This window comes from Myripristis murdjan, chromosome 19 (genome assembly GCF_902150065.1).
Source record: "Myripristis murdjan chromosome 19, fMyrMur1.1, whole genome shotgun sequence".
Lineage (NCBI taxonomy): Eukaryota > Metazoa > Chordata > Actinopteri > Holocentriformes > Holocentridae > Myripristis > Myripristis murdjan.
The window spans coordinates 14,365,612-14,392,897 of record NC_043998.1 but is presented as its reverse complement, the minus strand read 5'-3'; the positions used below and the strand labels follow the sequence as shown (position 1 = coordinate 14,392,897).

The following is a 27,286-nucleotide window of genomic DNA, read 5'->3' as shown; positions in this document are numbered from 1 at the left end:
AAATATCTCAGCATAATCTCAGTGCACCCAAGAAAAGCAGAAGACTTTGCCTCACCCACCTGATGTACGGCAGGAAGGCGAAAGAGAGGAAGAATCCGGATACAAAGCCACAGACGTGAGCAAAGTTGTCAATCCATGGCAGCAGGCCGAAAGAGAAGAGGAAGACAGCGATGGCCAGCAGCTTGGCAAAGGCTCTCCACGGCCGTTCCAGGATCTGCCAACTCTGAAAAAGCTCCACAAACAGACATGCAAGGATGCCAAACTGGCTGCCTGCTGGCCCCACCTGGCAGAAGGAGAGATAGAGTGAAAAAAAAATGGAAAAAAGATAGAAAGAACAGGTGAGCAAATAGATGTTGATGAATTATTTCTAGGACTACAGCGCAGGGATGAGGTGATGTTCAGTTTAATTATATGGCTTCATTAGCTCATCCAGAGAAATTCACAACTTGCAAGTCAATACTGCAGTTTCTATATTTTTTGACTAATTGATTTAAGCAACAGTGACTTTGCATGTGACTCGGTGAATGAGTTTGTTTTGCAGCGTGACATTGCACCTCAGCTCTGTAGGGCAGGAAGATGGCTGAGGCCAAGTTGCCGGTGATGCCGCTGAGGATGTAGATGATGGAGATTCGCAGCCAGCCTGCCAGCTTCTCCAGGTCCCTCAGCACCGTCATCTGGAACAAGACTGACACCAGGCAGTGCAGGATCCTGCAGAGACACAAATAAAGAAAAACAGTAAGCTTGATCCTAGTCAAGGAATGTTTTTATCCATCTGGCCACAGCTTGTACAGCATAAATTTTAACAATTTTACCTGCCTATTAGATATTTAGCATAGAAAAGGACCTTAAAACGACAATGGCTGACAAAGGTGGAGGACACTGTATGCCTAGTTCCTCAAAAAGGCTTTTGGCAAAGCATACATCTAAATCTTGAGTCAGACAGCCTTTTTCAAATGAAGGAATTAGGCCAGTAGAGCAAGCCTAGCCAACACTGTTTGGCTCCTGATTATAAGGGTTATTATAAATTCCTTGTGTGGAGGTAGAGCAGTAACAGCAAGTTTGGCAGCTCAGTACAAATGTCAGTACAACATTACTTTTGAATTTTGAAAGTCTGAATGATTTAATTACCCAAAATCCATGAAACATAAGTACAATGTTTGGATTTCAATTTCTTCTCAGTGGCAAGCGGGAGTCTAGATGATGGAAAAACAGTTTGCTATTGTAGCTACTGCAGTTAAGCTATCTTCCTCTCTGTCACTGTGGAACATTAAAGTGTTGTATTTCTCTCTTAAGTGTGGATTTATTTCTCCCTTGCATGGAGAGGATTTCCCAACACTGATCATACCTGCTGCTACAATTTAATTTGGACAAACATGGCAAATCTCAGCTGGGGGAGTCGGATGCTTTTAACTTATGATTTAGGCTAAAAAGACAAATGTAATTTTAGATAAAACATCTTGCCTAGTAATGGAGCTTTAATTAACTACTGATGTCTTTTCTGAAATGGAGGAGAAAGAAGAGGCTAGTCACCCAGCGTGAAGGAAGAGAGAGAGCCAGAGCCGATAGAACTGGTCTGGGATCTCGGGGTTGAGGAAAGGCAGCAGACCACACACATCATCCATACAGGCCACCTGGAGGACAGACAGGGGAACATGGAGGTTAGAGAGAAAGACGTTTCTTCACTCAGCTTTCTTGATTTTCCTGATTTTCCTGATTACAATCCAAACTCCTTTTCACTGCAGGCACCTATGTGGCTCCAGTGGCGCAATCGGTCAGCGCGCGGTACTTATAAGACAGTGACCAGCAGAGCAATGCCGAGGTTGTGAGTTCGAGCCTCACCTGGAGCAGCAAAGTTTTAACAAAACGAAAGCATTCTGTGTGTGACACACAATGTGACATATTGACATATTGATTATGTGTGGAATGATTTGAAGGGTGAATGCAGTTGTCATAGAAAATCATGCATTTGTTGGGGTAAAAAAAAAAAGATACTTCTTGTTACTTTGCAAAAAACAAAACAAATAACAAAAAACATCAATTTTGGAAAAACAATCACACAGTGGTTTCTTTGAAAATATTTTTAGATAATTAGATCATTTTTCTTAAGTCTTGTTACTGTATGATGCCAGTTTTGTTACAGTAAATATACGCTTAGAAACAAAGGAAGATGTAAAATAAATTATAATTATAAATATAAAATGTATTAATATAAATCCAGAAGACTGGATCATTTCACATCACTACATTCTTGTCAGTCTCTTCCTGTGACTTTGTATATACTTTGTATATATATCAGTGTCCATGTTTGTTCAGTTTATATGTTTGTGTGTGTGTGTGTGTGTGTGTGCGCCCGCATGCGCCGGCATCAGCTGGCCGCAAATTCCAGCATGCTGGATTTCCACACAAATTATTAAATCTTACCCGTTGTAGCTGTCAGCGTAAACGCAGAAAGACTCAATAATGACAGTACTAAGATCACTGATCACAATGTGGCTGATCATCTCACTAAAGTCTGCTCTCAAAGCGGCTTTACAGACCGGCAAAGTTTACATCTGCCCTGTCTATAGCCTGTAGTTCACTCTGGGGTCATGATCTTGTATTGTTGCATATTGACTCTCGCTACTATTGGGTTTTGATGATATATGTTTTTTTCTGAAAATCCAATAAATGAATTCAAATGTGTGTGTGTGTGTGTGTGTGTGTGTGTGTGTGTGTGTGTGTTGTGTGTGCATGCTCTCTGTCCCACCTGTGAGCAGAGAGTAGCCTCCTCATGGAAGTAGCCCCTCATGAAATCACAATACTCTCTGGAAGTGATTTCACATCTGCAACATGAAATTCAGTGTTATTTCTAAGTGACAGACAAACAGAACACAATGTGCTCAATTCTAATGGAACAGTAGATCTGCAATGCTACATATAAACTGCCATTATACTACATTTTATGATGCAGCAGTACCAAATTAGTGTCTACATACAAAAAAATTCTCCAATAACTATTTGCCAGACAAGTCTATCATCGTCCTTATATTGAAAGATGTTGAATGTTGGCACAAAACATTGGCAGTTTCAAAGCAAAACGAAAAGTCTTGGTGCTGAAAAAACATATTTGTTGATCATTAGCAGCTACTTGTGTAAGACAGACCTCATGGGATGGTCAGTTTTGTCAGTGAAACTCACCGTCCTTTGGTTCCGATGCAGCAGGGCCGCCCTGTGATGGCACAGTCTATGTGGGGGAGGTTGGTGTGGTTCCCGGAGTTGTACCTCGTACAAATCTACAGTTCACATACAGAGGAAGAAACACACTGTTTCACATGCAGTGTGGCCAAAACAGAGAAGCTGTGTTCTCTTTCTCAGCCAAACAAAGAAAAAAAAACTGGCTGAAAGAGTACAAATGAGTTTTAAGTTATTGTTTTCTCAAGGACAGAGGTTAATTTTAGCCTAACCTCTAACCCTTGGTGTTCATTGTGAAATTCAACTGCCTATGCTAGGACGGCGGCATTGTTAAGGGTGTTTCTGGAGGTCTGTTGCAGTAGAACACCTTTGAGTTTGGTTACATTTATTGTTTAATCAAGATTTTGTGTCACAGTTGTAACTTAAAATCGTGTTGCTCCAGGTGAGGCTCGAACTCACAACCTCGGCATTACCCTGCAGGTTACTGTCTTATAAGTACCGCGCGCTGACCGATTGCGCCACTGGAGCCGGATGGATTCACCTGGAGCAACTTAGGTTCAAGTTAAGGAATGAGATGCAAAACCTGATTTAGAAAAAAGACTGTCAATGTGTGGCTAATATCAGCGCTGGTTGTGTACCACTCAGCGAACGTCCAGAAACCTTGAGCAAACAAAACTCATACAGTGTTGCTTTACATTTTACAGGCTGTTAAACCTCACCATGAACTCAACAGCTTTCCCAGAGCTCTCTGAGATAATCCAGGCTAACATCAACCTTTGACCTAAAAGTGAGAGCTGATGGTTGGTTCTAGTTTGTGGCCATCTCACCAACATTTTGCAGCTTCTTAGTGGTTTGCTCAACTCCAGTGGCGCAATCAGTCAACACACAGCTTTTATAAGACAGTAACCTGCAGAGCAATGCTGAGGTTGTGAGTTCAAGCCTCACCTGGAGCATGGGCTGCTTTAACAAATAGTGTGTGAGGCAAACCTAAGCTCCTGAACACCAAGCGATGTCTTTGCTATTTTACTTTGCTTGTAGTCCTACTGATCTAAGACTGGATTATATTACGATTACATTTAAACATTTTTACGGAACAATGTAAATTTACTCACCGGCCACTTGGTGATGTCATCAGGCCACTCATGAGGGGAAACTGAGGCTGGTTCCAGACAAATTCTACAAAAATCAAGAACAGGAGTTGAGAGAAAACTCTGGAAAATAGAGGAAATGATGTCAACTGTGTGTGCCTCTCTGTTGTTGTAAAATCCATTCAAGTGTTTCGGAAATATTTATACAGAAGCAGCCGTTGGTGAGACTATGAAGTTACCTGGGGTCCTGATGGCAGACGGAGCCGTGCTGCCGTAGTTTACCATTCAGACTGGGAGCACTCGGGTGCTGAGGCCACTTTATCCACACTGCCAGTGTACTCTGCAGTAGGAGAGAGGGAAAAAAGGAGGGAGAAAAAACATTTAAGAACAATATGGGGTATTTCAGAGGAACTTCCATTCTAATGAGACCATGATCAAGATGATTGGTAGCCTCTGTCTCACACAAATGTTACGCTGATGTTTCGCCAAATTTAAAACACATTTCACATCGCTGAAAGGAATGAAAGTGTTGCATGTGATTTTAATATCAGCCTTTCTCTTCTTTCACCGCCTGCAAAACGTGTAAACTTAAGCTCTGTTTGCCGTGGAAGAACAGCGCCCCCTTCCTGTTTTGTGCCACAAAGCGATCTAGCAGATTTCCCGCCAAATCCAACCAGGTCTCATTCAAAGTAAAAGGCAACATAGAGGCTGGTAGAAGCTTCTAATGTTCTCAGTGGTGTCGTTTGTTTACAATAAATCTACTAATTTGTCAAAATTAAGATAATGTAATGCTAAAACACCACACACAGTATCTTTAGTGTAGTGTTTTATGTTATTGTCGTTCAATGTAATGTGAGTGAGAGGCCACTCTTTGCTCTGACTGACCGAACACTCCTCCTGCAAGGTCTGCAGGCAGCCGGAGCGATCATTCCTCACACAGCAGCCTGAGTCTCTCTCTCTCACTCTCTTCTCCTGGATCAGCTCGTGAACCTCCTGGTCCTGACGCATGCAGGGGGAGAACTTGGCTCCCAGGTGAATCAGCGCCTCCTGCAGGACAACAGAGGGCATTTACAACTTGGATCAAAAGAACCTGCAGCTATTAAATGCTCCGGGGTTTTCCCATTTTCAAACATTTTTGGATTACGATCTTCAGAGCACAATTAGATGAAGAGTAAGTCATGATAGCAAAACACACTCACTGAATTTGGGCCAACCCAAAAGTTTTCTTGTTGCACAAACTTGACATTTTCATAAACTCCCTTGTTCCTCAACACCTGAAAAAAGAGTGTAAAACAAGTTACTCACCATAATTCAGCCAGGATTTCTAAAAGTGCTATGTAATACACTCATAGACACTGCTCACGAGTTAACCATATCTGAGGAGATTTTGCAAAAATAAACTGTGGCTGAGCCAGTCTAAACTAACCTAAGATCATTGTGAACACAGTAAAATATACTTACAGAGTCAACAGTTTCGTGCTGAGAGAAGCCCACAGGGGCAATGCCGTAGATAGTGACAGCCAGAATGGTGATGAGCAAATGGACAAATGTGATCCAATACGTAAAGAAAGGCCTGGGGAAGACAGAAGAGCAATTTCAGGCTTCATTTGCTGGGACATTGCCTAAGTCAGTCTTCAGTTTCACCTCAAAGGACACTCAATATTCAAAGGATCAGACCGTTAAAAAACAGAACCAGAGGAAAAACGAAAAAAAGAGTGTGAAACTCACTGAGTTGATACTCTCCTTTGCCATTTTATTTGCTTAATGTTTAAAAAGAAAACCCTTAGTTTTCTGTGTCCCCTGCAAGCTGCCATACCTGTGATCATCCATATCCTCGATCTGCCTCTGCACAAAGCTGTCAATGCGCTTCCGGTACGTCCGATTGGTGAGGCGCCCAACCATGCCCAGACCGTACGGCCTCTTCTCCCGGGCAAACAGCTTCTTAACGGGGACAGCAATCCGTTGTCCTCGCTGCTGATGCCCGTTGACGCTCACCACTTCCTGCCTCAGGCGCACCTTTGGCTGGACCAGAGAGCCATCTTTGGCCTTACGCCAGCCTCGCTCTAAAGGCCTGGATGGAGTGAAGAGAACAGGAGGATGGCAGCAGAATAAACAACTGTAAATGTATATGTAAGATGGAGCATTATTTAAAACAATACGCCTGTGTGCTGTATTGAGTGGGCTAAAGGACAGAGTAGTTTTTATGATTGGGTGCAAATGTATATATGTATTGTGCGTTTTTAAAGACTTATTGCCATCTTGTGGGGGAAAGTAAAAGTACTACAATAAATACTGTTGATCGGTCTCCAGTGGTGGTGATCAGAATGAAACATCATGGTGTGCAAATGAATGATATACTGTGCTGTATGATTATGCACTCACAACATGAGGTGACTCCTCTCCAGTTCATTCTTGTCCAGAGCACTTCCTGTGAGGTCGCACTCGTCCGCCTGCTGGTTCAGCGCCGCCTCCGATGGCGTCTCAAACACCTCGTCAGCATAACTGGACATCTCATCCGGCAGACCTTCCTACAGAAGGAACACAAGTTCATGAAATGAGTAATGCTATTTGAACAACTCACAACATGACCTATGTGAAACAGGGTGCAAAGGCTAATATTTAAGTAGTGGAACTAACACAACAAGGATTTAGAGTGCAATTCTTACATACACTCAGGGTGCTAGAATGTGTTTTGAATGAAAGCGTGCATTAATTGGATCTGTTTATCAATTTGACCTAATCAATTTGTCATTTTAACTTTGAACATTTACTTTGATTTGTCCAGAGCACAAGATAAGCATGGCAAATAGTATGGGACAAGCTAAATGGCTCTGATCAAGATTGTTCAGTCACAGAACAGTGATTGATTGCATTTAAAATGAGAGCTGACATCAATTCAAGTTCAATTCAATCAACTCAAAATGTAAATGTAAACCAAAAAAATTTAGTTACACTGACTTTGAAATGACTGAACAGAGTAGCTTCTTTGCACTTATTTTGATGGTAAGAGGTATGCAGGAGAAGACAAGGCTGCCTATATAACTCACTGCTCTGTGTCTCTTACAGGACAGGAAAAATGGTTTTGGTATGATCCTAAGTGAAGAGGGCTGCACAACCAAATCATTTTACATCTTTTTTCCCACAAATTTTGTATTAAGCTACGTGATACAAGTATGCTTGTATCTCAGTGCTGTGACTGGGTGTGCTGATCACTGCTCACTCTGGTGAAGAAAGAAGTGTCGAGCTCATCAGGAAAGTCCACAGTGTCATCGTCAAAGACACTAGGAGGCATGAAACTCCGTCTGCGACATCGCCGCATGTTGCTCTCCCGAAGGGTCCGGCCCTAACAAACACATACACACACATACATACAAATTATCATCATCAGCAGCAGCAGCAGGAGCAGCATCAGACCCAGTTGCACTGATATTGTTATCAGCACCAAATCATCACAGGAATGGCAGTCACATAATAAAATATATATAAACTAGAAGAGGCAGAGTGCATACCTCTGCCAAAACTATGCGATTGTCAAGGTATGCCAGTTCCACATGCTGGATATGACCAACATGACCCTCCTTAAAAATAGGAGTACAACAAAAAATAATGAATTGCTTTAAAATGATAACAAATTAAAATACTAAAAGGCTTTGAAAGAGCTCACCCATACGCACATGAGAAGAGAAATGTTTTTAGCCTGGATTTAAAAACATTCACACTTGGGGCTGATTTCACTTGTTGTTGGTAGCTTGTTCCATTTGTGTGCAGCATAACAGCTAAATGCTGCTTCACCATGTTTAGTGTGAACTCTGTGCTCAACTAACTGACCCAGGGCCAAAACCACCATTTCAGCATTTCGGGGGACAGATATACCTGAACACTGAATTGCTAATATATTCCTCTCAATGTATATGGGTGTTACGGCCTTGAACTGACCTGAACTGAAACTAACTGAACTGAAATGCCTGGGAAAATGTAGCTTCTATTTGATCTATTTGAGCTATTTGATCAGTGAAATAGTTTCTCTACTAAAAAGCTATTTGATTTAGAAAAATGCTACAACCACACTACTGAGAAATGCAGTTAAACTAGTAATCTCACTACTTGCAACGCCGCTACTGCCCAACACTGGTTTATACACATATATATGTATAAACAAATCTATGTGTATGTATAGGCATATACATATATGTATAAGCATATACACACACATTTGCCAGCAGCCTGATTTTACTTTATCCCTAATTCTGTCAGCCAGCTCCTTGGTGATTACGACAGTGCTGGTGATGATTGCATAGCAACAGTGACTTGTGTGCGTGGCTGGATTAATCCTTCACTTCTGGAATATTCTGATGACAATCCACCAGACAGCTGAGCATTCGGTTCATATTATCAGGGACCATCTGTTATTGACTGGGCCATGGAGTCAACTGCACGATATCACCGGAGTTTAATCCTCAACAAGACAGGCCCGCATCTCATGAACTTTTACATAACACACATACACACACACACATACTGTGGATATGCAAGGAAACACAACGCACATATATCAAAATGCAATACAAAAAAAAAAAAAAAAAAAAAAAAAAAAAAAAAAATGATTTCAGTGGGTATGAAATGCAAGTTAATGTGGATGTATATGCTTCCATACTGTATCCACTGAGATATATTTGTGGTATATGCACGCATAAGCATGTGTGTTTGGGTTTTTGGCTCTCTAAGGTGCAGGCTCATTGTATTCCTGGTCTAATGGAGATCCTTTACATGGGATGCTGATGGAAGATATTAATACATCCTGACCTGAATCTCATTTTCAGAGAAAAAGATCACAGTGTGGTTTAGACTGTACATACAGAGTGATCTAATACTGTTTGCCTATAATGGATCACTAATGCCTTTGTTCTTAGTACAACCATTCAATAGCATTAGGGAGGGTAAATTATAGTCAAGAAGAAAAGACATATAATCTCAATTTCAGAGAAAACAGACCAGTAATACTGTTAAATGGATGTAAAAACAGTGGGCTTGTGGTTGGAGGGTCAAAAGTGCGGATTGGAGTTTTACCGACAGCCATAGAGCGTACAGCATTTTTAGTAGAATAGCTGCTCTGGTTCAATATAAATACAGTTTTTCTGGCTGAGTAACATTAGACTGAAAGCCAGTGAAAAAGACAAAAAGCAAAAGAGGAGATGCATAATACTTTGCTATTCTCTTGCTGCCAACTCATAAAAATAGTGGACCATTTCTGCTTTCCAGAAGTGTAATATGAAGCATGATAAACATTAGTAGAGACAGCTGAGTGTTAGACAGTGAAACAAAGTAAACAACTCATGGTGCGCCCACTCCGGAGACTTCTGCATTTGAAAACACAGGAGTGAGCCAAGGCTGTGTTACTGTTTGTACAGGACGTCCCATCACTTAATTTGTTGTTATCATTCACATCACAGAGCATTAGAGGTCAGCACTGACACAGAAAATAAACATCGACCTTTCAGTTATTTAGATGACACACATCTAAAGGGATTTATAATGAGTGTATCAGTAGAATAAACTCTAATCCCCTGTTATCAGAAACAAATATCTAGGATATGAGGCGCACATCCAGGGAACAGGTAACACACCTTCATCAGTGCTGCTGCCGCCTTGAGGCTCATGACTGCGACAGACTCCCGTTTGCGTCGCCGCGGCAACCTGTTGAGGGCAGAGCGGGAGCTGGAGAAGGAGCAGAGGGAGGCGGCACCGGGAGTGATGGGAGTCTGCGGGACGCTGAGGCCGTCCGCGTCGTCCACCATACGGAAGGCACGACCCCGCGCCAAGGGGTCTACGATCTGCAGACACACACACACACACACACACACACACACACACACACACACACACACACACACATATATGCAAACACTAAGTATTATTGCTTCAGAGCTGTTTTTCCCCAAGGAACAACTGAGAGGAGAAACACAGGAAAATATGCAGCAACCAAAAAACAACACAGGTGAACACAACACGTCAAAACTAGGGTTACACCAATATATCAGGCCTGTGAAATTGAATTTAATCAAAAATCAGGTATCAGCCAGTCAGTGTCGTCCATGATGTTTCATTTTGATCAGCCCGTTATTTTCCCAGGATGGTCCCACAGAGATTAAAAATCTCCTTTCATTACTGAGAGAAAGGGCTCTAAAAAAAAAATTGACCTTTTTGACTTTTTCAAGGAAGTCCTGGCCAGTCCTGGTTGTCTAGGAGAAGCCCTACTGCAGCATTTTGACTAGACTGTACAAAAGCATGTATGTACATTTATTATTAGTAGTATTATGATTATTGTTATGATAGTTCTTATAATATAGGGATACACTGTGTCTATGTAAACATTGTTTTTGGCATGAATAAATGTTTTCATCTTGATGATGCAAACAAAAAAAGCAGCTCTTGACATCGGTAATGAGAAACCCTAATTGGCTGAACCCTAGTCAAGACGTTACATGACAAAGAGATGAAGCAAGCGCCTAAAGCGTAGACTAACTACATACTGTATGCTACAAAGAAGGAAAGACAGGAAGACAAAGAGAAGTTTTCAAAAAAGGTGACCAATCCTCCGACTATCCTATCCATTCCTCCTCTATTAAATGCATGCCAGGCGCTGGCCTACCCTCTGCATGCCATAGTGGTGGTGACTGGGGTGGAGGGGTGGAAGGTAGAGGGGAGGAGGGGTCTCAGTGCTGGCCAGGGAGAGGTTGTCTTGGCTGGGAAGCTCCATCTCCCTCATCACCTGGGGTTTCAGACCCCCGTACAGCTGGTTGCAGTGCTGCAGGCTCTTCCTCCTCCATCGCTGGGTGCTGTCGCTGTCCTTACTCACCCCGAACCAGTCGGCCGTACCCCTGGAGAAAGATCGGGGTCTGGTTAGTAACAATGGGGATCCTACAATCTGACAAGTTGTCTCCTAGAAACATCCAGCGGTCAAGTTTATTTTTCCACTGGCAATAAAAGTTGAAACCGACCGATTCATTAAAGTCATCAGAGTTAAAAGCCACTCTGCTACTATCACAACTGGACCACTGGATGATCTAAAGGTTTTTAATACACTAACTTGTGAAACACAGGCATTAACACTAAAAAAAATGAGATGGGTCATAAAAATAATTTAAACAGAGTGGAACAAACCACATTGAGTAAGAGCTACGATGCAGACCAGCTGCTTGAAGGCTTTTGCTGCCATTTAAAAAAAAAAAAAAAAAAAAAAAACTCTTTGCTGTTGTTTTGTATTTGTCCTTTGGTAGCAATTACTGCGCATTATCAAACTGCGCAAAACTTCAAGAAACAGAGAAAAAGGACAATACTGACTGTAAGTTGCATGGAGCACAGTTGTCATTTCCACAGCATCCAGCTATTTCTATAAGTGATGCATTTGGATCTGAACATTTGTGCAAAAATCTCGACTTTGACTGCCAACATGATTGCTCAAAATTTCGACACTGTAATATATGAATAAATGATGTATTCACACCACACACTGAAGAGTCAACCACGAGAGGAGGCAATTGTACACTTTCCTACTGGTTATTTATAAGTTACCCAGTTACCTCATTGTTTTGTTGGTTAACCGGCTGACTAATAACCAAATGAGGTTACAGACTGACAGCATTTAAGCATTCTTCAATTCGCAGACCTATGTTGGACTGAGTTGGAGACAATAAATCCCTGGGTTGTCGCAATGCAGCATAAAAGAGCAAATTTATTAAGATAGAGAAAGTAGTGTTTTGCAGACAGTGTTGAGTGAGTAAAGATTCTTTAAATTTGGACCCACATTCATTTTCTACAACAAAGTGAGCCAACCTACAATCACAGCACTGTCAAAAATCTGAAATAAAATGTCAACAAGTCAAAAACGGTGACTAGTTTGAGCCCCTTTCTTCATTGTTTTGAGTAGGAAGAACAGGTTAGGCAAGAGGTAGAGTGAATGTAAACTGATCGACCGTCTTTTACTGTATCACATGGTTAAGATGCCAAGTGGGATAAAGTGTGTGGTAAACCCCAGATTACTGTTTACTGAATGAAGAAGTGGGAAGGTGATCTTTACTCTTCCCCGGTGAAGTTAAGATGTGGGTCAGTGAGTCTGCAGTAGTTTGTGTGCACTATAATCAGGCTGAAGTAGGTCAGCTGATTAATCTGAGCTCTCCTCTTGAGGCGATGTTCAAAATAAAATAAAATAAAAAAAACAACAATTGACAAAATCTTGTGCAACATGTTGACATTTAGGATTAAGAAATCCTGCAGCCAGCTCCCTTCATTTTTATTCTCTGCCTCTCCTCTCTATTCCCTTTTCTCTGTCTATGTGTGTGTGTGTGTGTGTGTGTGTGTGCATGTGTGTGTGGATGATGCCAAGGCAGCTGGCACAGACTGAATGAAAATTGTACTCTTGTTTTCTTAAACAACTTCTCTTACTTCTTTGCTTCTTCATAAAGAGGCTGATGTTGCCTGTACGTCCTCTGGTAGACCTGATACCTCTGAGTGTGTGTGTGTGTGTGTGTGTGTGTGTGTGTTTACATGCACTCTCTGTTTATAGGTGTGTATACATCCTTCCAAGTCACTTTTTCCAAGAAACGGTGAGTGTGTGCCAGGCGGTGTGTTAAGCGATCAGGAGGCCGGGTTTGGGAAACTGTTTGGAGAGCAGAGCGCTCAGTAACAAACACTCGGCCCACGTCGTTAAGAAAGACGCCAGCTGGGGAAGCCTTTTAAGGCTGCGCAGGGGCAGGGAGGAGGCGGCGCGACGCTGATTGCTGTCCTTCCAGAGGGGGAATGTTTTAGAAAGAGGTCACAGGTTTGGGAGAGCGGAGGAAAACGTGATTCAGAGTCCGAGCTGGAGATGTGGTGATGTAAACAGACGGGAGGAGAAGTTGACAAAAATAGCAGGAAGGTGGGAAGGGAAGGGTGTCATTACAGTGTCAAACTCAATGAACTATCACAATTATGAGGTGTAAATATAGGTGGAGCTGCCATAGGAGACCTACTGTATGTTTTACTTGCTTGATGCACTTCTGCAACAGTTCTGCTATGTATTATTAGTGCATTAACATATATTATATATTGTGACAATGAATAATGAAGATTGCATAGCCCCACCATGACAGGATTATATGACAGAAGCACAAAACTGGACACACCGCGTTGCAAAAGGTTAGCGAGCAGACGAGCTGAGGCGGTGAAAATGACTCCTCTGCTGAGGTTCAAATGATATTTCCCTTTATTAAAGCATGACTGGTTTGGTAGAGCAGCCTTGCCTCCATGGCAGTGCATCTACAAGCACCATCAGTGGCTTTAATGCTCCTTTGTCAGCACTGCAGTTTTTTTCTATTTTCTCAAGGTCCATTTTCACTCATTTCCAGGGTCTTGCCATTTCTATAAACCAACTATGGTGGTTAGGAAATGAATTAAATATTTGCTTCAGATGTCTGCCAAAAGGTATTTATTTTTGTGGACTGCTACCATTTTTAAGTCATCAGCTGTCACTAGAAAAATAACTTTCTGGCTTTATGCATGAAGGTGCATTTCAGCTGAAACTGTTGTTGCTCTGGACGGTAAATAAAATCCATCTTTCATTCAAAATTGTCTATTCCATGGAAATGCTTGCTGCTGTGGTTAGTTGATGTCATTAGCACAAATGCAAATGTATTATTAGTGCATTTACATTAAAGTACCTTACCTTAAAGTTAGGGGTAGCTTTACATGAATATAGCCTCATGGTATTTTTTTTTTTTTTTTTTTTTTAATCTTTAGTCAAAGTAGAAAATTTACTGCATAAAGTGGGAATCAAGTTTGCAAGGTAGGCTATAGGTAAATTACCCACAGCCCAGCTTTCATGTGACTGTAGTCTCAAACCACTGCCTATGTCTAGTTTGTCTCATGCACATAAGCGTTTCATGATAGAGGAACATTTCTCTCACTATGCACAGACAACAATATTTACACTTTAACACATCAAGCCTACATCACAAAAAGACATGGGACATGACACCAGGCTGGCTTCTGGTGCAGAGCAGAGGTATTGCAAGATAGATGACCTTTAGCACGTGTGTGTTTCTTTATATAAAAGGCCGTTCGGCTGCATGAGGCACACATGCACAGACAGGCACGCACGCCTCGCCAACACCTCTGTGCAAGCACCCACACAAAATCTGAAACAAAGCATTTACGACATCTTGACGACAGCAGAACTCCATCATCAATCACAGATTAAAGCGACATCCAGCCACATCAGTTAGCTTCCATATCCCGCAGGTAAGGCTGGTACACATGAAGCAGCAATCTGCCGCAATTATTAAAGGCAGGCTTAGACAGCTCTGAGCAGCCTAGACACCATTCATTTCTTCCCTGAGAAAAGGGCAAGGAAAAAAATCTGATTAAAATCTTATGTTAAACACTGACTGCCACTGCACAAATAGTTCTGATAATAAATAGGCCCAGGAAAAATAAATATTGAGTTCAATGACTGAATAAATCTCCTCCCAACCAGAGGGTGCCAGTATTCTTCCACTCTTCCAAGCCATGATTAATGAGGTTAGGCTAATATATCATACTGGCTTTTATTAAATATCAACCAACAAAGGACATTCCTCCCTGACCACAGCAACATAAGAACAATCTGTAACACTCAGAAGCTTTTTCCAGCCTGACTAGAGAAACACTGAAACTTTTTTTCAAGTATGAAAAAGACCAAATCTGAAGGTGCATATCAGCAGAATATATCAGCTATCGATGACTGGTGGCAATCTGTGTGTTGTCACTGATGTTGTATCTTCTTAAACAGCGCCGCGATGCGTTCAGTGTGTCAAAGAACAAAGTGTACAATTGAGCACATAACCTCAAACCGCCATCAATGTTAAGTTGTTTTGAATTACAGACTGAGCCACTATTTGCAGTTTTCAGTGAAATAGTTTCAGGGGATGGACTCAAACATCAATAGAGATCAAGGGGCAGATAAAATGTTTTGTTGGGGAATCATTGGCAGCCATTCAAACATTTTCATGCGCTGGACCTGCGGACCCTCATTTGAAATTATTTTGCCCTACGGACCCTGATTTGAAAAGATATTTTGATTTATATTTAGTATTAAACTCTTTAAATGCCATACTTGAGCACAAAAGACCAATCATTTCAAAGTGATGAGATTCAAGCATAATGATACAGCAATCATGCATATAGGTGTTTGTATTCTAACATTTTATAGTGAAATTTAACTGGACCCCCGGAGGTCCCTGGAGCCCAAATTGAAAACCACTTTCAAAATGTAATACATGTGCTGCTTCAACTGCAATATAGCAATAACAAAAGCGGGATGAAACCCACCAAGACAGACAAAGTAACCAACAACCTCCCGTATATTTATATTGAGTATCCTGTGTTGGTACTGAACTTGCTATCAACTTTCTGCCAACTTAATATGAACTTGTTTGTTAATTATTCTTTTTTAACACTTGTCTTGTTCTGATTTTGATTTGATTTGTTTGTTTGTCTGTTTTGTTTTTTTTCCACTTCACTATCTTGCCTGCGTTTGATTAGAACTCATGATTGGCCACTCGATACCCGGTGGAAGGGGCTTTCCTCTCTCTGTCCTCCGCAAGATTTATTCCATTTTTTGCCCCTTTAAGCCTCTGGGGTTTTGGGGAGTTTGTTCATATCCACCATGAGGGTTTAGTTCAGGGGGGTTTAATCCATAAACTGTGGGCCTGTAAAGCCCTTTGAGACTGTGACAGTGACTAAGAGCTCCAAATAAACATCAACCTTGCATCTAAACAACAGCCTGTAACTCTTTATTTAGACTAAATTGGACTTGATTTTTAACATTTGCATTTGCATTTTCTGCCTTGGCTCACCACATCAAAAACCACAGGGAGGACCAAACTGCAGCTGAGCAATATGGACAAAATCAAATATCATGATATTTTGAACAAATACCTCGATATCAATATTGTGACGATATTGTTGGGATGACTACTGGCGCTTTCATCAAATATTTACATAAGAAGTTTTTGATAAACAATCATTAGCAATTTGGATATTATGACCAAGCAGCTAGAAGCAAATATTAGAACGGTCTAATAAGTTCAGAAAACCACATCCCTTTACTGTTATGCAGCCTTAAAACCAGGAAAAAGCAACATGCCATATCATGTTATTACAATATCTGAAGACCAAACCTCAACCAAGCCACCCTGGACTCACCTGTCCAGAGAGCCCCAGGAGGGGTTCAGGGTCATACCTGGAGGGGACAGGGGTCAGGGAGCTGTACCGCCTCTTCCAACATCACCAACATTGTGTCCCTGCTTTCCCTCTGACCCCTCCTAAACCCTGACTCTTATCCTTCTGACCTCACAGCCACGGGCACATACTGATCCTCCGCTGGCGTTTCTGTCTCGCGGGTCGTACGTACAATGTTCCATAAGGGGATTTCCTCATAACCAGGCCAACAGAAGCTTACAGCGCTTGCTATTACGCAGGGAGAGCAGATCCCTCGCTGTTTATGATGATCTCCACATGTCCCGTCTCACCGTGTAGCCGTCCCGACAGTGACGTCCCGCTCGGGCATCCACCAGGGAGGGAGCCTTGTTAATCAAAGGTCAGGGGAAAGCTGGTTATCCCTCCCACTGGATGGGAATCTGTCGGCGGGTTGATCTCCGCTGTGAAAGTCGTTCCCACTCACTCAGCAGATGATTGACTCGGTGAATTAGGGGATCTTCTGACAAGCGCCTCGGATCTCCACGGATTTGTCCTCTTCAAATTGTATGAGTTTGTGTGTTATGTGTGTGTATGTGTGTGGAAGAGTGTGTGAACGTGCATGTTTCAGTGGCTGGCAGCCGTCCCAGTATGACAGTTCCTGCTCCACAGTTCGTTTTCCCTCTCAGAGAAGAAGGATGTGACCTACTGGGCAGAAGAAGACAGCAGCTCTGGTCCTCGTCAAACTAAATTCCCTCATCCGGACTCCTATCACTGAGTGCCTCTCTTTCTCTCTCTCTCTCTCTTTCTTGCTCTCATTCGCCCTCCGTGTCTCTCGGTCCTGTTCGGGGAGTGTGTGTAAACACCAGTTCTCCCACTGACATACCAGCACTTCACAGGAAGTGAGAGATTAGAAGGAGAGAAAAAAGACAGGAGATTGTACACATTAGGAGGAGGGAGGGAGGGAGGAGGGAAGAGCACTGTGGGGACTTGCCTGAACATGACTCTTTTATGGAGTACACTCACACACACACACACACACACACACACACACACACACAGAGCACACTAATACAGAGGTTTGGGTAGCCTCAGCTGCAGCAAACAGTGGATTTAAACACACACACACACCTCTGTGTCAGCAGTCAAGAAGAAACAAAAGTTGGACTTGATGTACATTAGAGACACAGCCAGGGTGTAATGGTTCATTCACTGATGGAGTGATTATAAATCCTGACAATTCAGCTGTAAATAAATAAAGTGACTTCCACTGACTTTAACCTGAATCGATATGAAATGCTTTGACTCAATTTACAACTTGCTAAAACTAAGAAAAAGGCGCACTGTGCAAAATTTCAGGCACAACTGATAAAAACTGTGAGACTATGACTATGAGAACCATGTAGACTCAACCAGGCTTATTCCATGTTCGCTGTTAGTTGAGTCTAAAAGGTCCTCGCCCTTGACAGTTTTGCATACTGCACATTTAATGTCGTGTTAATCCAACACAACACTTTGATCTGCACTTTTCTTTTTATTGTATTCTTTGTAGAGTAATTAATGTTTAATGTCTGCGGTTGGTTTATTTTCAACTTTTAGAAGACACTTCCGTCATTGGATGTGATAAACATTTTGGCTGAAAGCACTGACTCAAATTGTTGACTCAAATCTTTGGTTTACAAACTTTAGAAACTTCCTCCAAACAAGACAAATCGCTCTAAAATTGATATGCCAACTAATCTCAAATCAAACTAAGTCAGTGTTATGTCAAAGATTAACACCCCAGATCTCTGTCATTATCAACATCAATACGACAGTGGTAAACTGTTTTCCATGTGAATCTGCTCTGATCTGTCAAATTTAAAGCCATGAAAGCCCTCTGACTCATAAAGAGCTGTGGGAGTTTTCCTGTAATCCTCACATCAACAAACATCAGGGTGTCCTCAGTTACAACGCCAATAGCGCACTACAAATCTCACACACACACACACACACACACACACTGTGAGCAGCAATGATTTAGCATCTCAAGACAAATGACCCGTGTTTCTGAACTCTCTAGAAGATTAAGTGCCTCCTCTATCTACCAACAACGAACATACACACACATTCACACACGGATGCACAAATACATTCACAGGCTCAGAGACACCCAAACACAAAATAACGCACATAAGACACGCACCTCAATCCCATTAATTCACCGACAGACATCAAACATGCTCATTAATCATTTTTCCGTGCAAAAGTTAAGACGTTTCTTTGAAGAGACTGCAGCCAGGTTTTGGTTAAAACATTAGCATCCAATTGAACTCCACAGAGCAGAGGCCTTGATGTGGTTCCCACACTGCGTGAGCCACAAAGATAGCCTGGATGAGTAACTGTTACTCGCTCTGCCTCAAACCACATGGTCCTGCATACGGACCCACCTGCCTGATATGTGCGTGTGAGTGTGTGTGAGTGACAGACAAAGAGCTTTCATGTGTCATGGGCTTTAGTCAAAACATCACAGGTGTGTTATGTACAGACAGAGATATCTAGTGGGCTTATGATGGGACTTTCAGTAAATGTGGGCTAAGGGAATGCCCACTATAAGCAGGGTGAGCTTTTGTTTTGGCCCTCTGTCCACACTAAACTCACACTTTACATCTATGAAAGCAGGGCTTTTTGAAAACGCCCAGTGTCTTGAACAGTGCGGGTTTGGTGTAGTGGTGTGGACGGGGGAAACGGAGCTTTTTGAAAACACTGATGTCCAGTAGGATTGTCATGACGTGCTTTAAAGCTTCTTGGACAGGTTTGCAACACCTGCGCAGACCCCCTTCTCAACCCCAAATACATGTCCAATTACATCAGCTTACATGTAGAGATCCTGTTTTCATTATATCAAATGTGCCTTAGTGTAGACATAGACTAACGCCATTATTTATTTATTTTTTTTACATGGCATCCTATGGGAAGCAGCCATCACATTCTCAGAAAGCAGACAATCTAAAAGGACATCCCAAAAGACTCCTGCCAACATTTTTGTTTCTCAACTGAAACAAGTTAAACTTTCAAAAAAAAAAAAAAAAAAAAAAAAAAAAAAAAACCCGCGCCATGAAGTCAACTGCTTTTATTGTCAGCCGACCAATCACAACAAGATTTGATCTAGAGCTCTATTAGGTTACAGTGTGTCAGCTACAGAGAGCGTTCATTTTTTCGGCATCAGTGTTTTTTCACTCAGCGGTAGCAGCTGAGAGGAAAAAATTCCACCGTCTGCTACGGCTGCACCGTTACATCTCATCAGCCTGCTTTCCTACATTTCCGAGAAGCGTGGCCTTGTTTCTTTCAGCTGTGGGTTAGGTGGAAAGAGCGACAGTGGAGCAAGAGGTTTTTCATTTGAGAAATAGCGAGTGGAGCTCACTCAACATGTCTCATGGCTGCACGGCACTCAGGTCCACTGAGGAGAAATTGGCCTCTGTGATGGATTTCTCCCCGTATGGCCGTTGAACATCCGTGCAAAATAGCGAGCCTAGAACGAAGGCCTTGCTGTTTGATTGTGAGCCACTGACAGCAAAACCTGACATTTACTGTTAACATCTGAAAACGCTTCAAAGAGTTTCTGCTGTAAAATTCCATTGTGCTTCCACAGGAAATACCTCAAGTAGACATCACGTCGTCTGTGTGGGAATAAGACAAAATCATCACTAAACAACTAAACTAGCTCTGAAGTGCAGGGGACATCGCTGTTTTTTAGTGCTACGGGTTTTAAGGGTGGATTTTTCTCACCTCACCTCCTACACACTCCGCTCGCCCTTTTCCCTTTAGTTTTCCTCCCTCTCTTTTGTTTCATTCCCCTCGCTCTAGATCTCGTCCCTCTGTTCCCGCCCTCTGCCTCTCCACGTCCAGCAGCAACGGCTCAGATTTTGGGGAGGATGTGCAGTCTCTCATGCACATACAGTCAGTACACAGACAGTATTTTGGCACCAATCTCTTCCTCTCCGTTTATTTCTCCATCCCTCCACCACTCTTCATCCACTCCCTTCATCTAGTCCATGTAGTTCCCTTTGTTAACTAATTCTCTTAAGCATTAATGTATCTCTTAAACATCACCTATTTAGCAATGAATGCTAAAATAAACCCTCACACGTTTTGAGCAAAATTATTAAAATTACTTTCACTTCTTGGAAAATGCAATGTTTTAATAAACAACATCACCAATTTCTGAGCAACTCTTCTGCCATGCTTCCCATCATATAAAACCTGCAATTTTACAGTTTTCAAAGTGAAAAAAGTGGCAGTTAATTTCGTGTCTGGGTCTTCATGCCCATGAATCTTGATTATGCGCAAAGCATTTGAAGTTTTGAATGGTCCCTTCACACGCAACATCTTCTTCCAATGCCCTGTCTGAACCACAAATACATCTAATTATGGAAACAAGGCACCATCAAAATGCTATTCCACTGTGACTCACACCCAAGTTATTCCCTTCCTTACTTGCGCCCTCCTTTTTTCCTTCCATCCCTCCCTCCTTCTTCCTCTGTCTTGTACCTGATGATCTGTTTTGGTATAGACGAACGCCGTCGGGTCAGTATTTTGGGGATGCAGGACCGCCTGCGGACGGTTGACACCCTCCTGGGGCCCCTCTGCCCCTTCGGGGGAACCGTGTTGACCCGCTCAAAGTGCACCCTCTTCTCGCTAAACACACACACACACATACCCCACCACATAGGGAACAGGGAAGCAGAGGGAGAAAAGAAAAGCAGATGATATTGAAGAAGGAACAGAGGGAAGAATGAAGGAGAGTGGAGGAAGAGAGAAGAAAAGAGAGCAAAGTTGATTAGTGTTAAACCAGAAAGGAAGACAAAGTTTTATGGAAATTTTATTAGTCTAAAAGTATTATTGTTAATCTAAGGCATGCACAAATCAGAGAAATTCAGCAGCTGGAAAAATCAGATAGGAGAAGAGAAATCGCTTTTATGTGAGTATGTTTGTGTGTGTGTCTTTGTGTCAGTGTGAGCATGTGTGTGTGCCCTACCTCTTGATGGTCTGTGTGATGGAGGGTAGTCTCTCTGGGGGTCTGAGGTAGTTGTTGGAAGTTTCCAAGGCAGCGATGCCAGTCTGGGAGTTTTCCCCCGGCATGCTGACACTGCGCAGGAACCCCTGGGGCCGCTTCACTGGCTGCAACACACACACACACACACACCACAGTAAGAAGTAAACAAGGCCACAGTAAATATGCCACCCTCTGTGCCAATCAGTGAATCAATAAGAAGTTATGTAAAAACATCAACATCTCTGGTCTGTTCTCACAATGCAAACACATTTTGCATTTTGTAGGGCTATTACCAGCACATAGTAGCACATGTTTGGTCTTCTTGCCATTTATTATTGTAAATTGTTTGATTGTAAAGTGAAGCTTAGCAAAAGCTCAATGAGGAAGACTGTTTCTCTGTCATTTCAGGCCGTTTCACGAAGCATCTCCAGCTCTTCCCCATCTCAGCTGTGCCCTCTCACACAAAGACGTCCCAACATCATCATCACTAGCGCTTAATTCATGGGATCATCTCCATAGGCAATCTACTTCCTGCCAGGGTTTATGCACCAAAGACTATTTCCTCCTGTTCACACTGATAAATTTAATCTTACTTCTAATTCCTCCTTCTCTTTTAGTAGTTGTGACCAGCAGCTCTATAGCTTGCTCTGTAGGTCAGCCGCTTGATCTGTCCACAAAAATGTCCCCACCCTTTGGCGGCCACAGTTTTCGTCCTTGGAGGCTGAAATTTGGATAGCGGTCAAGGGTGTGTGTGTTGGCTAAAAGGGGCCGTGGCGATAGGAGTGGCCAATCGCACAAAGGCACATCACTTCCATATACAGTCAGAGATGTTTTTGTCATGAGCCAAAAGACAAAGAACAGCTGATTAACTGTTCATGCCAACTGGCTACAAGGGGTGTGGCAGTGGGAGTGGCCTACAACAAGTTTGCCCTGCCTCCTTCACTTTAGCCACGCCCCCTTTCACAACTCATGAACTGTTTTTTATAAACTCTCGTGGGAGGCATCATTGGTCCCAGCAGAAAGTAGCTGTTTCAATAGTGGGTAGAAGCCCCGCCGCCTATACTATAGCATATAGTACAACATGACTCATTAACTAAGGCACTTGTGGGAGTAATCATTGGACTGAACTAGTTCATTTTGTCATTGATGACAGTTAGCACGACCCTCTATCTGTTAACCCTGCCCTCAGTCATAACTTCACAACTCGAGAGTCGTGGACTCTTATGGGCATCATTGGATTTTGCAGGAGGTTCATTTTTCAGTGGTGTGGCTTAACCCTGCCATCTCGTTCTTTTGGTCTGTCAGTTCACTGATCCACAAAAATCTATCTGTTCAATCATCTGCACAAATGCATGTGTGCACCTGATCATAACTATTACAATTCACGCTTGTCCCACTTATGAGTCTCTCCTGATTGAGCTAATTTAGTAAACTGGTAAATACTTGGAAGAAGCCCAGAGTGAGGATATTCAGATATGTGCAGCAAATTTTATGTCATCCAAACATATCGTGTATGAGAAATTGCAGTGCCACCTCTAGGCTCATAGAAATTACCACAGAACACAGGTGAGATACATCAAGTTTTCATCAAAATCCAATCAGTGGGAAATATGCATGATGGAGGATATGTAGTCATATGAATGGACAGAGACTGATCCAGAGATTGATGCATGAAAGTTAAATTGCGGCAAAACTGATTTCTCCATAGCTTTCTTTGACTAAAATGTTGAATTTCAATCAACCACAACTTTTTTTTCCTTTCCATTTTTAAACATCCTTCAGACAGAGTTATCTTATTAAACTTCATCATCTGTTTTATTCTGCATAGTGATCATAAAGTAAACACAATGAAAAACTTTCCAGAAACTACCTGACTTATAAGTGAGAATTGGTCCATTTCAAATGTTCTTATTTTTTACATGACCCGGCTTTTGCTCGCTCACCTGGGTGAGTGGGGGCGTTTCGTCCGGGGTGAACTGGATGGTTGGGATGTCCAGTTTGAGCCACGGAGGCTTCTTCCTCTGCAGGCTGCTGTTCCTGCTGCCCTCCAGGCCCGGGCCCGGCTCAGCCATGCTCACTACTGCCCCCTACGCCTGCCAGCTGCACAACACAGCACAAAAACAGACAACATGAAAAATATAAGCTACGCGTTGTTGACTAAAAAGACAATTAGAGGCAGTGAACATTTTTAGCTGAATGGGGAGATGACATGAAGTGAAGTTACATCACTTCTGCGGTTGACAGTCGTGATCTGTCATAATCTACCTCTAAAATAGTAAAGATCTCTGGGAAAATCCTCAAAACACAACCAAAGCCTCACTCTGATGATTATGCTATAAAATTGAAAGTAGGATACTAATACTTATAAAGCAATTCTTGGGGATTTCCCTTTTTGGATGGCCTTCTCTATGAATGCTCTGAGGATATTTCCCCATTTTTTTTGTTTTGAACTTGTATCGCTATTTCCATGTTTTCAAATATCTTGCAGTCATGTGTTCAGTGTCCCATCAGCCTGCAGTCAGCTCTGTCAGTCAGGACGAATGAATAATTTGTCAATCACGGTTCAGTGAGCTGTGACTGAGTGAAATGTGAAACCCCAACTGGACCAAATTTCAATGTCATAGCTGTATTAGAAGTGAATGCAGGTAATTAAGTGTGTGATTGGCTTCACTTTAACTGGCATTCGATTTGCATTTGCATGTGTGCTTGGTTTATACAGGAATAATTGCAGTGAAATGCTTTTTCCTTTGACAAGAGGTTTAACAGTGTACGGCAGTCAGTGCTGGGGTTTCGTCTATGTTGGCATCTCACACGTTTGTTCCTCTGATTTCACTGCCAGCCAGAGGGAAGTTAAAACTTCACTGCTCCAGGTGAGGCTCGAACTCACAACCTCGGCATTGCTCTGCCGGCTACTGTCTTATAAGTACCGCGCGCTGACCGATTGCGCCACTGGAGCCTCTTTGCAGCCAGCAGTCGACTGCTTTGTTGGACTGGGAGTCTGGTAGGGCCCGCTCACCACCACAAGATGGCACTGAGATTCTCACAACTGGAATCTCAGTTAGGATTCTCCCATCTGAGAATCTCACTCTCACACTCCCTCTTCCATATGACTCTCCCTCCATCTCTTGCTATAGAGACACTCTCTCTCTCTCTCTCACACACACACACACACACACACACACACTGAACAAAATCTGCATCTTAAGTCATTAAGTCTCATCTTCAGTGTTAAAAAAAAAAAACCTTACCACCACGATGACATAATCAAAGAGACATTTTCTTGATTCTAGTGGCCTGTGTCACAGCCCGGCTCGTAGGCTGCAACAAAAATGGGAGACAAGACGAGTTTCGCAAAAATAAAAGAATATTTATTTATCTGTCTCATTCTGCCTTGTTTCAACATATTTACATTTGTTCCCAAAAAAATTCATGCAAAAGTGAAACAAGTGGGATTATCTCATCTCACGGGCAAGTTTTAATTCTTGATTTAAGAAAACTACACTGCAGGATTTGTTAGGATGCAGATTTTTTGCAGTGCACCCTCTTCTAGAGAAAAACAGAATGCGGCGCTGTTATTTGCCCTCTTGTGTGATCCTATTCTTTTTAATGGACATTTGATACAATGATAATGCATGGGCTGAGTGGTCTGAGCACAGCGGCCCACCTACAGACAGAGAGAGAGAGAGAGGGAGGCTGACGGATCGAGTGTCTGAGCAACACAAACACAAGGAAAGCCACAGAGCCGAGGGCCAAAGCCTCCCCCTCATCCTGTTGTTAGGCGTTTAACGCATTTATGGGGAGAGGAAACGATTTGGAGAGTGACAGGGGTTTTCCTGATTCAGAGGAATAACATTTTGCCATTTCTCTGTACTGAATTTTACCTCAAGACAGCGACTGACCTCACAGATCACACACTGTGGGCTCAGTGGTGATTAAACAGACCAATTTGGCAGTGATAGCTTTCAGCAGAAATGCCGGGATGGCTATTGATCTTTTATTTGCCCCATGACAAATAAGTTTTAAAGCTGCTGAGCTCCTGGTGAGACCTGAACTCAAAACATCAGCACTTTTCTCCAGGTTACTGCATTATTAGCACTGCATGTTGTATTTGCACAATTAGATTCAAAGATGAAATGTGTAATTCTCTCCTTAACTGAATAATGTGATAAATATTCCTTCATATGGGTAAAAAAAAAAATATATATATATATATATATATAGCAAAATTACCCATAGGAGTTGAAATTAACGCAATAGTTTCCAGCCAAAAATGTCGCTAAAATTAGTCACATGTCACATGAGACATGGTAACATGTTCATTGTGTTGCCATGGATACAGGTAGTGCTGCAAAAGCCTTGAAATTTATTTGGCAAACATACTCTACTGCTTGGATTGCTGCTCAGCATTCCTTCTGTTTGTTATGAATACATGACAGAGAGCTTTTTGTGACTTACTTTTGTGGTTTTGGCAGTTTGGTTACAGTCTTTTTTGATGCACTTATGCTTTATTTGACATAAGACACTACGTTCCTTAATTCAGTAGGGGAATCCATGACTATAGTTTCCTTAGGTATAGGGTGAGGAGCTCAGACATCTTCAATGAGCTGAGTAGAGCCGCTGCTCCTGTGTATTAAAAGGAAAGCATCTAGTTTGGATGCCTCCTGGGAACGTCCATGTTGAGGAGGTCAGGGCACAATCAACTGTGGGGAGGCCCCGGGGCAGACCCAGGACACCCTGGGGGGATTACATATCCCAGCCGGCCTGGGAGCACCTTGGGATCCCACAGGAGGAGCTGATGGATGAGGCCGGGGAAAGGAACGTCAGAACTGACCTGCTCAGCCTGGATAAGCGGCAGAAAATGCATGGATGGATTGACATGGATTGACATGGATGCAAAGAACCAAATGATGAAAAGCAGAGGCTATGATTGCCGCTGTCATCAATACTTTTTGTTGAAGGCCTGAAGCCACTTCCTTCCAGTGACAAGAAGATCAAATGCTACTCTGTTTGAATGGAAGTCAGTGGAGGCGATGCCTTAGTACACACAAACTGTGTTTTTGTGGCGATATTTTGTTAAATAAGAAATTGTCTCCCCGCAATTGCATTATTCATTGCTGAGCAAGCTATAATGGATGTGTTGTCGAAAAAAAAAACTTCATGAGTGACAGTGGTGAGGTTTTGCTGCAGCTGAGATTAGATGACGCCAAAAGTTTTCAATTGACGTCAAAGATGAGCTGAAAGCGGTCTATGTCATCTTACACATGATGACATGTGCATTGTGCAGATTCAACACACACCCTTTAGCCAATCAGAGACAAGTATTCACCCTACCATGGTAAAGCCTGTTTTTTTTTCTTAGTGACAGCAGTTTTAGTTGTAGCTGTAATAGTATTTGACATTAATTGCCTATACAACTTTAATGCATATTGACTACTGTGGCTGTGAAAATAATTCTGTCTCTAAAGGCTTAGTGCTGTGTTTTATTGAGGTAAATGGCACCATCCATTATAGAAACTTTTATAGTGTGTCTATTTCAAAACACTTAGTCCATTACAAAGTAATTCTCCCCCGTACATTTTACAAAGATCACATCATAAATGCAAAGCTGCAGAGGCTCAAACTTGGAAACACAGCCTCGCGCTGCTGCTGCTCCACTTGAGAAAACATTCATTTTTCTTTTATAAGGTTATAGCTTTTGTTCTGAAGCCAAGGGGAAGTCATTCAGCAGGAGTGAAGGGACTATTACCGGATAATAAGACATCTGCATGGAGCTCTGGTGAGA

General features: G+C 42.3%; 1 protein-coding gene and 3 non-coding genes across 7 annotated transcripts in view; 1 reads left to right on the top strand and 3 right to left on the bottom strand.

Annotated features, from left to right (window-relative positions):
• The window catches only part of rhbdf1b (rhomboid 5 homolog 1b (Drosophila)), a 51,956-nt gene that overhangs the window by 1,915 nt on the left and 22,755 nt on the right, over positions 1 to 27,286 (bottom strand). Inside the window, exons 2-19 of one of the 4 annotated variants that reach the window (XM_030078528.1) lie at positions 23,448 to 23,604; positions 21,487 to 21,629; positions 21,000 to 21,146; positions 10,909 to 11,137; positions 9,884 to 10,090; positions 7,480 to 7,602; positions 6,642 to 6,787; positions 6,076 to 6,330; positions 5,721 to 5,832; positions 5,459 to 5,533; positions 5,145 to 5,306; positions 4,499 to 4,599; positions 4,284 to 4,347; positions 3,178 to 3,272; positions 2,747 to 2,822; positions 1,531 to 1,631; positions 555 to 708; positions 60 to 283 (exon numbers count right to left, since the gene is read on the bottom strand). In XM_030078528.1, the coding sequence (XP_029934388.1) occupies positions 60 to 283; positions 555 to 708; positions 1,531 to 1,631; positions 2,747 to 2,822; positions 3,178 to 3,272; positions 4,284 to 4,347; positions 4,499 to 4,599; positions 5,145 to 5,306; positions 5,459 to 5,533; positions 5,721 to 5,832; positions 6,076 to 6,330; positions 6,642 to 6,787; positions 7,480 to 7,602; positions 9,884 to 10,090; positions 10,909 to 11,137; positions 21,000 to 21,146; positions 21,487 to 21,629; positions 23,448 to 23,576 (2,543 nt within the window). In that variant the 5' untranslated portion in view covers positions 23,577 to 23,604. Of the gene's footprint in view, positions 1 to 59; positions 284 to 554; positions 709 to 1,530; positions 1,632 to 2,746; positions 2,823 to 3,177; positions 3,273 to 4,283; positions 4,348 to 4,498; positions 4,600 to 5,144; positions 5,307 to 5,458; positions 5,534 to 5,720; positions 5,833 to 6,075; positions 6,331 to 6,641; positions 6,788 to 7,479; positions 7,603 to 9,883; positions 10,091 to 10,908; positions 11,138 to 16,478; positions 17,334 to 20,999; positions 21,147 to 21,486; positions 21,630 to 23,447; positions 23,605 to 27,286 lie in introns of those variants that run through there. The other 3 variants (XM_030078529.1, XM_030078530.1, XM_030078531.1) reach the window with 3 other exon arrangements.
• trnai-uau (transfer RNA isoleucine (anticodon UAU)) lies at positions 1,754 to 1,847 on the top strand. Its single transcript has 2 exons — positions 1,754 to 1,791; positions 1,812 to 1,847. It is a non-coding gene; the product is annotated as a tRNA-Ile (tRNA).
• Positions 3,606 to 3,699, bottom strand: trnai-uau (transfer RNA isoleucine (anticodon UAU)). Its single transcript has 2 exons — positions 3,662 to 3,699; positions 3,606 to 3,641 (listed from the first exon to the last, which is right to left on the bottom strand). It is a non-coding gene; the product is annotated as a tRNA-Ile (tRNA).
• Positions 24,367 to 24,460, bottom strand: trnai-uau (transfer RNA isoleucine (anticodon UAU)). The gene is made up of 2 exons: positions 24,423 to 24,460; positions 24,367 to 24,402 (listed from the first exon to the last, which is right to left on the bottom strand). It is a non-coding gene; the product is annotated as a tRNA-Ile (tRNA).